Source organism: Propithecus coquereli, unplaced genomic scaffold (assembly GCF_000956105.1).
Source record: "Propithecus coquereli isolate 6110/MARCELLA unplaced genomic scaffold, Pcoq_1.0 Scaffold372, whole genome shotgun sequence".
Classification (NCBI taxonomy): domain Eukaryota; kingdom Metazoa; phylum Chordata; class Mammalia; order Primates; family Indriidae; genus Propithecus; species Propithecus coquereli.
This window is the reverse complement of record NW_012149419.1, coordinates 621,612-632,834: the sequence shown is the minus strand read 5'-3', so window position 1 is coordinate 632,834 and position 11,223 is coordinate 621,612. Positions and strand designations below refer to the sequence as shown.

General features: G+C 39.3%; 1 protein-coding gene across 1 annotated transcript in view; it reads right to left on the bottom strand.

Moving 5' to 3' along the window:
• LOC105816443 (pseudopodium-enriched atypical kinase 1-like) overlaps positions 1 to 10,841 on the bottom strand; it is a 41,170-nt gene extending 30,329 nt beyond the window's left edge. The window contains exons 1-2 of the mRNA XM_012651859.1: positions 10,708 to 10,841; positions 3,042 to 3,235 (exon numbers count right to left, since the gene is read on the bottom strand). Coding sequence (XP_012507313.1) covers positions 3,042 to 3,235; positions 10,708 to 10,841 — 328 coding nt within the window. The remainder of the gene's footprint in view (positions 1 to 3,041; positions 3,236 to 10,707) is intronic.
• Between the last annotated feature and the right edge of the window lie 382 nt (positions 10,842 to 11,223).

Sequence of the window (11,223 nt, the reverse complement as noted above, 5' to 3'; positions counted from 1 at the left end):
AGCTCAAACAATCCGCCCGCCTCGGCCTCCCAGAGTGCTAGGATTACAGGTGTGAGCCACTGTGCCTGGCCTTGCTTTTCACTTTTTAAACATCATTTTTTTTAAAGTTACCGAGGCTTTAAATCATAAAAAATTACTCAAACTGTAGTTTAAAACTGCATGCAAATGATTTGTTGAAAGTATTAGAAAAGGAAAAACTCCAAATGCCACTGAAAATACTTGTTCCATTAGGAAAAACAACAACAACAAAAAAACTGCAAAATTAAAACAAAACAAAAAACCCTCAGCTTAGAACTCATGGAGTCAACCCTATCTATTACCTTTCCAAAAAAAAACAATTAACCATGTATCATATCCTACAGAGTCAAGCACGTGATTACTTAAGCACTTAAGGAAAAGCGGCTAGCATTTTATGGGCATCACATACTTTTGAATGTAGAGCAATAGGTAGGAAAAAAGCTATCTTTCTGATAGGGCGTCCATACTGGCATTTTTACACACTAAGTAACCATAATTTTTTTAAAAGTCTTAAATTTTGTGTCTGAAAGTAGATGACTTAAAAAAGAAGGGAGACAGTAGCAGCCTTTCAGTATTTTATAACAATTTAGTGATTAAGAGCATTAGAGTGTAGTGGCTAAGACCACCTGGGTTCCAATCTTGGTTCAACTCTTACTGGCTCTGTAACTTTGGGCAAGGCACTCTGCCTCAGTTTTCTCATTTCCTTTATGGAAATTTTTATTTCCATAAAAATGGGGCTAATAATTCCTAAGGTGGTTGTGAGGATCAAATGAGCTATTAATAACATATGTAAAGCACTTAGGATATTCATGCAGGAGGCAATGCTTTATTTTTCCTACCAATCTTTGTAACAGAGAAGACAATGAGATAAAAGAATTAACTCTAATGTTGGCTAATGGGATTTTTAAAGCAGAGATGCCATCAGATACTATACAATTAGTAAAAATTATTATATATTTTACTGAGGACATAATGAAAGAAATTTTGGTGTAGTAAGAATGTCTAGATTGTAATTCCTGATATATTATGCTATCTTAAGGAATATAGTAAGTAAACTAAATTTTTCATCTTCTAATATGCCTCATAAAATATAAAAGAATGGAAAAAGTCCAATAAACTATTTGACTATGAAAACTATTCCAACTGGAAAATGGTATCCAGGATAGTTGCTTGGGTAAAGTGTAGCATGCTTCCCCTACTCCCAAATCATATAAGGCTTCTGGAACTTTAAACGGAAGTCTTTTTCCTTACAGAATATATTTTCAACTGCATGTGGGTTGTTAATGATTGAGTTTTCTGAAAGGAGATACTAAAGTATTTCTCCTACAGTGTTAACGCAACCTTTTGGCCTCCTTAAGGACGCCTTTTATTCCCTTGTACACTAACTGATCTTAGCATGATTTTTCCTTACAATAACCTGATGGAGGAAAAAGACAAAGAAGAAAGGAGTTGAGGTACTAGGTAGAACAATGCTTCAGTGACGGACGCCACTGGTTTCCAAACAGGGTCTAAGAATTGGTCAGCAGTTCGTAAGACTCTTGCTCGTGCTCTGCGTGTAGTAGTCCATGCTACTCACCCCTCCTCTCCTGACTTCATGGGAGAAGAGCACTGAGAAATCCTTATCCTGCCCCAGGCTTTGCTTTTCAGAAGGAAGGAAACCCTGTGACACTCCAGGGAGCAAGACAGATCAAAAGTCACTGAGCGGTCAAGAAAGAAGAGTGAAGATAAGAGAATCGAAGAATCTTGCACTGGCAGGGAATTTAGCTCAACTCGCACTGCAGCGCAGCACTCTCCTTCACAGCGTCTCTGAGATCTGGCCTGTCAACTCCGCCTAAATACCTTCGAAGACAGGGATCGTACTTCCTCAAGTCTGTTTCATCCAAGTCAGAAATCTGGGATACGTTATAATTCTTCACATGATCCAACCTTGTGTATTTTACCTCTTAAATATCTATCGAATCTGTCCACTCTCCCCGCTTCCACTATCTTAGTTGAGGCCCCCTTCTCATCCTTCATGTGGTCCTGCAATGGTATTCCAGCTACCAGATTTCCTGCCATCAAATAATCCATCCTCACATGGCAGCCTGTGGAGTGGATGGTCTAAAACACAAATCTGATCATATTATTCCTCTGCTTAAAACCGTTTGATGGTTCACTATCACAAATAGCCAAAAGTCCAAGGTTTTAGCCTGAAATACATGATACTGGCTAACTCTCCACTTCACAGTCTGGCAATGCTAAAGGCTTATGGTACCCACATGTACCAAGCTTTTGCATCGCCACAGTTTTGCTCATGTTGTTGCCTCTGATATGAATAGTCTTTCTTCCCTCTGTCAACCAGATAAATCAGTTCAGGAATTATCTCCAGGAATGCATCTTTTGACACCCTCCCCTGTGTAATATCAAAAATACTCCATGTATTTTTCTATCACTGCATTTATCATATTACACTGAAATCATTAACGAGTTCATCTTTTCGCCCCCAGGTAAGTCCTTCAAGGGACAATGTCAGCACCCTTAGGACATGGCAAGGGCTCATGGTAGCAGGTGTTTAATACATGCCTAGTAAATACCAGAACTTTTTTCTTAGTGAGTTAAAATTTATAACTCCAGGCTGGGCACAGTGGCCAATGCCTGTAATTCTAGCACTTTGGAAAGCCAAGGTGGGAGGATCGCTTGCGCCCAGGAGTCTGAGACCAGCCTGAGCAACATTCTCTACAAAAAAATTTAAAAATTAGCTGGGTGTGGTGATGCATGCCTGTAGTCCCAACTACTCTGGAGGCTGAGGCAGGAGGCTCACGTGAGCCTAGGAGTTTGAGGCTGTAGTGAGCTATGATGAGGCCACTGTACTGTAGCCCCAGCAACAGAGCAAGACCCAGCCTCAAAAAAAAAAAATGTATAACTCCAATGGCTAAACTTTTGTTTCATGGAGCAATAAGAACCATCTCTCCAGGAAAATAGGACATTTGGCTAGTACATAAAAAGGCAAGTTTAAATACTATTTATTTGACATTTGCACTTACCTAAGTTGCTGTATGTTGCACTACAGGGGTTTAGGTCCAGAGGATCTGAAATGTCGTCTTCTTTTTCCTCTTCCCTTTCCAGTTCGGGCAGGGGCAATGCTGGTGTGGCCGAAGGGCAGCCCCCGCCATCTTGCTTCACAACACTTTTTGGATCCCGAGGAGAAAAATCCTCTGTCACTTCATGGGTCACGTGACTGAAACAAATCAGACCACTTGTCACACTGGCATTCAAAGGTTCTGCTAAAATTTAGATTTATGGAAGGAATACACTTGCCATAAATGTAAATAACTGGTCCTCTAGGCACAGCAATGGGTCATAAGCCCCAACATACTTGTCTAAACACAAGGCAGTACTTCCTCTAGGTTCATGCTTCTATTTACCTTGACTCATACATATTGGGAATCCAATTTGGTAAAGGAGGTGTGGTAGGCTGAGAGGAAGCATAAAAATAACAGGCAAGGAGTGGAACAATTTTTTTAGGTAGTGATGGTGGTGGTAGAGGGAGCTGAATGCCTACCTGATTAAAGACAAATACACTAAAGTATTTAGTATTTAGCACATTTACTATACTATGTTATAGTACTCTAATACTATAGTAAATACCAAATACTTTACTATATAGTATTTACTTAGTATGTAGTATTCAGTATACACTAAAGTATTCAGTAAAGTATTTAGCACATTTACTATACTATGTTATAGCACTCTAATACTATAGTAAATACCAAATACTTTACTATATAGTATTTACTTAGTATGTAGTATTCAGTACACACTAAAGTATTCAGTAAAGGATCAGAAATGAAGTTGAGATTAGATTATCTAAACAAGGAAGTTAAACAACTATTTTAATAGGTAAACTGAGGCCTGGAAGGTCCTGTTGCCAGGAGAACAGAAGCATCAACCTTTGCCTGTGTGCATGCAGCAGGGAAGGCAAATGGAAAAGAAAGTTCTACTTTCTAGTTAATCTCTTGTGTTAAAATGAGCCTGAAGCATCCTGCTGGCCACATACCAATGTACGATCAATCTTGTTCTACTGTTGCCTGCTTATTTGCTTATAACTACCTCTGCCCATCTTCTCTACTCCCCAACCTACTTGAACTGTGCCACTCTGTTGCCATAAAGCACAAAGGGATGGAAAACTTATTAATGCTGGTGGAGAAAACTGGCCTAGTTAGAAAATCTCAGTGGGCTGGTTAATGAAATAAATTCAAAACCGGCATCTTTAAAGATTTCTAGGTCTACGGAAAAGTGTTCCTAGACTATCACACAACTCTTCGGTTCTTCTTCCTGGTTTCATTATGAAAAAAAGAAAGAAGGAAAGGAAACATATACTATTACATGTTACTTCTGGATTTCCAATTCGCAGTGAGTCATGGTCACATTTACAAGTTTCTTTAAAAGAGGTACTTTGTTTGATCGTGTGTCATCAGAACATATATTACCTGTGGACTTAAGAGAGCAGATCTAAAGAAGAAGGAGTACCTTCTTATCAATCTTTCATTATGGAAATTGTGCCTGTGCTTGGACAGAAAAATAAGCCTTGATGTCTGCTGGATACACAACTTCAAAAATATTCTTTCAAAGCTGTCAGAGCCAGAAGTCTCTCTCTACTGGGAGTGAGCAATGAACTGGAAGTTCTGTTAGGGGATCTGGCTCTTGGGGACAGTGGTGAGGTGGGAAGGCACCACCCTGTCAGTCAAGAGGGTAGTCTATGTAAAGGAGGCCTCATACAGTAAAGTACACTGCTCTTCTCTATGGGCTGCCCTTGGTCATCAACTTAAAAGAGGGACTCCATACAAAGCTGGTTTCTCAGAACATGCAGCATCATAAAATCAAGGTAGCAAGAGGGCTCTACCTCCATGCATTAGCAAAGACAAAGCAAACTGACACTTCCAAGACACTTTCAGTACCACTTAATGTCCGTTACAGATTGTATTATCACTGAGTAGCTATCAACAAGATTTAGGAGAGAGAAAATGTTCTTTTCTGGGAAAAAGTTAATATAAACCATTTCTAATTTCAAAGCAATAAATATAAAGTGATTTTAAATATCATCCCCTTCTTGAGAGAAAAAAATGTTAATGCTCCAGACATTTCTTATTCTAAAGTCAGCTTTAGAGATGTTCTAAAAAGCTGTTTCTGGGCTCCAAATTCCTGCAACCCTACTCTTGCCTTTTCCTTTCTTTCCCCGATCTCCTGGCTATTACTAAAATAAAGCCCTCCTTCCTATTTGTCCAAAAGGGTGGTAAAGGGTTCAGAAGTCATGATTTCACCCTCACTTGTCTGTTTTCCTCCCCGGCAATGGACTAATTACAACAAAACTCAGCTACTATGCAAACCACAGAAAGAGCTGCTGTTATTAACCTATGGGGAATTCTATGGGCCTGTTCCACGTACATACATGTAACACAGCTCTGTACTCCGAAGGGCTTTGCAAAAAAACATGGATGCTAAAAAGCAAGAAATATTAAAGACTCACCCACTGTACTCACTAACACAATTCCCCATTAAAGGAAATTTTCACAGGGCCTTCTTGAGTCTGTTAATTATGTTCTGAAACTCTGACAAACCACAGATGAGTTCTGGAGAGCTACAAGTTGGGCAAACCATGAGAAGAGGCTTGAATTATGCACCTTAATATCACCCACTGCATCTTGACCTTTACCTTAGGGGTTTGGTCTGGGAAATGTGCCAGATTACCTTTGGGGAGCTAAGCAAAGTGAAAGCTAGTTTTATTAACTCCTTGAGGACTAAGGCAGCACAGCCTATATTCCAGATTGAGATCCGTTTGCATAAGTACATTTTAAATAAGTACACTGGTACATTAAATCACCAATTACAATAATTGTCAACTATAAAGAACTATGCAAATACAGTTGATAAAAGTAAAATCACATGTGTTTGCAAATGGATACTAAAATATTTAATCTGCATTTATAGTGACAGCAGTCTCTAAAAGGACTAAGAATTTTAAAAATGCATTAATGATATATCATGTTTTAATGCTTCAGAGAAGAACAGCTCTTTGTATGACTAAAATGGTAAAAGAGGGGAAAAGAGAGAGGTTCTGAGAGTTCACGCTTAGATATGGTAACATGCTAGGACTAAAGAATAAAGAATTGAGAAAAGCATCAGAGAAGGCTGACTCGGTCACTATGTATAAACAACACAGGCAAATCATTCAGGAAGAAAGAAGAAAGGAAAAGCTTATGATTCATTTACCATTAGGCATATTAATTTAGTAAGGGAATTTAATTTTTGAGTATTGACTTATTTCATATTTAGACATAAAATCAGAAAACCCTCTCAAATATTAAAATGACATTTTACAAATACAGGCTTTATCTCCTAACAAAGAGTTTCACCACCATTTCACTGGGAAATGTTTCATGTAATGGAGAAAACACTAAAATGGGAATCGGAACCTGGGTTCTGTTTCCCTATACTACTTTGATCTTCTGAAGGAACATGATGACAGCATCAGGAGGAAGTTAATGGAGAAAATGAAGATTTAAATTTCCTCCATTTCACCCATGAGACAGATGGTAAGAAATTATTTAAAATGAAAATTAAAAGAAATACGTGAGAATTTCTTATACGCTATATGTCAGCACGTCTTGAAATCACAAACAATGACCAGGGTTTTTAGACATTTTTTTTTTCAGGTTATTCAATGAATTTGATATTCATTACTATAAAATAGAACTATGAAGTGATAGATGGCCTACGCCAAAGAGGAAGTTATAGCTTTTGTATTTCTCCTATTTAAATTCATGTTGAAACAATCCCTAGACTTGTAATGTGGAAAGTCTATAATAACTATGGTGTTGATATCTAGGTTCCTCATCTTCAGGTTGGGTCAGACCCTAAGTTAGCCTACTCTTTGTCCTCAACCCTCAGCATTCTTTCTGCTTTCATAATCGAAGGACAACACACATTTGTGCTTTAAACTTGTCAACCAACTTTTCATTAATGGCCAGTTTTTAACTGAGATTTGGTCAGATTTATGGTCTGACCTGACATTTAAGAAACCATGCCATAACCTCCACAAAGACAACTCATTTTCTCAACATGGAGAATGAATGTAAAGTGTTCAGAGGAAATAGTAACATTGTTACAGATTTGTCTGTTATGTAAATGAATCCCTTGGAAGATTATATCTCAACAGTCTGCAATATTCATACATAATTCAAAGCTGCAGAAGCAATCTCCTATGGGAAGCTCACTTGGCTTACCCAGGTGGTAGGATTAATCATTACACCATCAAATGAAATAATCTTTTTTATTTTTTCCTGGAAAATTTGTTCAAGACAGATTTTTATAAAAATTCTGTAAAATGTGGGAATGTATTTTTTAAAAAGGTAAATCAAATTCCACATTGAAACAGATTAAAGGCCTTTATGTATCCAAGTATTTCCACAATTTCAGTTCAACTCTATCTTCACGTTCATTCAGCTTCAGACGGGATAGTACATGAAATCAGACTTCTGTAGAGACCACCCGCCACTTGGGGCAAATGGTATTCTGATCTGCCAACTCTCTTCGGCAGGCACATCTGTCACTAGCTGCCCAAGACAGCCAATAAACAAACGTGTGATTTTTAAAATCTCCTTTTACCCCTAAAAATCAGACCAAGGCACATTAGAAACAAAATTTCGTGATTTTGGTACTGTTTTCCAGACCTGCATATTTCTGGGATTGCTTGGGGTGACGGACCTTTGCAGAAATGCAATCTATGTCAGCACATAAGGAGAGTTCAAAATTATCAAATCCCACACCTTCGCAAGATATTGGAAGGGGGAAAAAATAAAAGACTGTTTCTTTTTGTCTCTCTACCTCTACGACCCCCTACCAATGTGACATTTCTTAATCCTATCTTAGTTTCCAGGTCATCAACTTGATTTTGCTACACTTTCCAATCATTGACATTCTCAGGTGGAAAAGTGTTATGTCCACTGATCACTATCTAGTGTCTCCAATTTTCCACTAAGCCTTCTGTAGTCTAACTGAAAACGTCAACCTTCTTATCCTGGACTGAGATTAACCTTTAACTGAGATCTGATGAGTTCCTACTAATATGTCTAACAGAGTCTGGTCAAACAAAGGTACCTCTTACTGGTGTGAATGGAGTGGCCAGGTCCTGGGATGGAGAAGACTGGCAGCCACGTGCAAGGTCTTGAATAGAATCTAATTTTCTGACATTGCACAGTTTCTCTTTTTAAACAGACATGAATGGCAAATTAAAAGCGTCTTCAAGGCACCAGATTGCAAGACAGCAAAGCAGATAAAAACACAGGCCTCTGTAAATCACCGTCACCTTCATAACACTAAGAAAATTACAGTTTGAAAATCCTATGAAATACAAAGTCAGAATAGTATCTGTGCAAATTAATAGAAAAGATAAATTAATTTTGGAAAGAACAAGAAAATATGGTTGCCATTCTCAATAACACAGAATCAGAAGCAGCTCCTCAGCAACACCATTTGGGTCTTGGTTCACTTCTAAAGAATGGGGTGAGAGACTGATGTACGTGTCCTGAAAAGGCAAGATATTAGAAGAAAATACCCGTAGCCCTCCTCGAGGGGACTATTCCCCCCAAAATATAAAATGGCCTCTCTGGGGTCCTGCACTTTTTCTGCATGCCCAGAAGCACTGGAGAAGCAAGGCAGTTCACCTTTCTCCACCGTCCTCTTACCTCCCTCTGCCCGGTGAGTCAGAGCAGGGAGATGCTGAGACATGACTGTGTACACTTAGCTCTCCAAAAACGGTGCAGGCTCGCTGACATGGACGCAGGGCGGGAATGGGCCCTAGAAGTATTCAGAACATACTCCTGCTCAACACTGCACAAGCTGGGCACTTTTCCACTTAATTGACAAAAACACTTCAGGAGGTAGATGCAATTACTCTCATTTTATAAATGAGGAAACTGAGATGGAAAGAAATTAAGTCAATTGCCTAAAATGACATGGGTAGAGTTGGGATCAGAACCAGTGCTGTCTAACTCTAGTGTCCAGGTTCTCTCCACCACACTCGGACCGTCAGGCAAGCCTGGCATATTATAGAGACTCAACAATAAATGCTGATGAGGAAGATGAAGAAGTAAAAGTACTTTGAAAAGTATATAGCTATTATTGAAATTTGGGGTACTAATGATTACAGATGTGTTCTACTTTTTAAAAGTCCTGAACGAATAAACCAAAAAAGTCATTATTTACATCACAAAAAAAAATTTCTTTAAATAGGAGCTCACTAGTATAGAATGACTGTGTTTACAGATATTTGGCTTCCTAACAATAATCACCACCACCACTACCTCTACATTTACTGAGTGCTAAGCCCCATCCTTAGATATTTATTTTCTAACAATAACACTCCAAGTAAGGTTTATTATTTCCATGATAGCAAATAATAATAGTAGCCAAAACTTACATCATGCTTATATGTGCCAGTTCTAAGCTATGTTTCTCAAAAGAGGCACTACTGAGATTTTTGCCAGATAATTCTTTGTTGTGGAGGGCTGTCCACATAGCAGGATAATACCAGCATTTCTTCCCTCTACCCACTAGGTATTGGAACAACCGCCTCCTTCCCGGTTGTAACAACCAAAAATATCTCCAGACACTGTCAAATGTGCCCTGGGGGGAAATCTCCTCCCTCTTTCTAAACGTCTTATTTATACAAACTCATAAAAGTCTCACAACAACCTAGTAGGCAGGTTATTATTTGTGTTTTACAAATGAAGAAATTATAGCTCAGAAAGGTTACTTGCCTCAGATAACACAGCTAGTAACTGGTGGAGCTGAGACTCAAACCCTGGAGTCTAGCTCTGAGTCTGTCCTCTCAACAGCTACCTTATTCTGTCTCTCAGTTTACAGATGAAAAAACTGGTAAGCAGAACTCAAGTAACTTGTCCAAGATGATATAGCTATTAAGTGGCAAAGGCAGGATTCTAACCCAGGTCTGGGCAATTTCAAAGTCTATGTTCTAAAATATTATGCCAATGGCTATCAAACTTTAATATACCCAAGAATTTCCTGGGAAGCTTGTTAAAGATGCAGATTCTCAGCTCCCACCTCTAGGGATTGATTTAACAGCTTTGGGGTACGGTCCAGGAATCTGCATTTACACACTCTAGGCGATTCTGATGCAGTTGGTCCCAGGACCACACTTTGAGAAACTATGTTTCGCTGCCTTTCTCTTCCAGAAAGAATAGGGCAATAAGTATAGCAGCAAGGTGCAAAAAGTGAGTAGGAAAATTTTAAGTAAAGGGGCATGATTCCTCATAAGTGACATAAGCAGAAGAGAGAAAATAAAATAATTTGAATAGCCACAGATGAGAAATTCATAATGGACTATTAAAAAGGTGGAAGGGGGGCTAACACTTGGGACTATTCCTAACCTTCTGAGGTTTACTCTTAGAATACAATTCTGCATATCCCCAGAATGGTAGAAAATGAGGATTTGCCTAGTGTGAAATTTATGATTTTTGTTAGAAACCTGGCTGGTTGAAGGCCACTCTGAAAGTACGAAATGGTGTCCATGACAGCAGTGTGAGTCAGGTCTCCCACGTGCAGCGATGTCTCATCTTGGCTACTCATCAACACGACAGAGGCAGGCCCTGGAGACCGAAGAAGCTGCTACAAGAAGAGGAACCACAGTACCTGCACTTTCCACCCACCCTTTCAGGGGACGCTTCCGGAAATGCCACTTTTGTTCCACCCTTCCTCTGTTCCACATCATCCGTAGATCCTTGTGGCCATCCAGATTCTACCTGCAGGTCTATACGGCCCTTCATGATGAGGCTACAATGTATGTTTCCATCCTTATTCCAAATTTTCTGAGACACAGTCCTTCAGCTCCAGATAAGCCCATTTATTCCCAACTCAGCCAAGTCTTCAAAGACTATTCGAATCCTCTATTACCCATGATGTCTTACTACCCATAAGGACACTTCCTTCTCAGGACACCCATGGCAGGGGACTGAGGATTACAGCAAACACTCAGTAAGCAGGTGTTAAATAAAAGCAGGGGGCATGTGGGCAGCAAGGCACTAGAAAATGTCACCAAGATCTGGATCCACGCTACTCTCACAGAATTTCTGCCTATAGCACCACGGAGTATGGGATTGGGACAGGGTCTGGTGTAGAAAGCAAGTGGGGCTAGGGAATTCTCTCCCT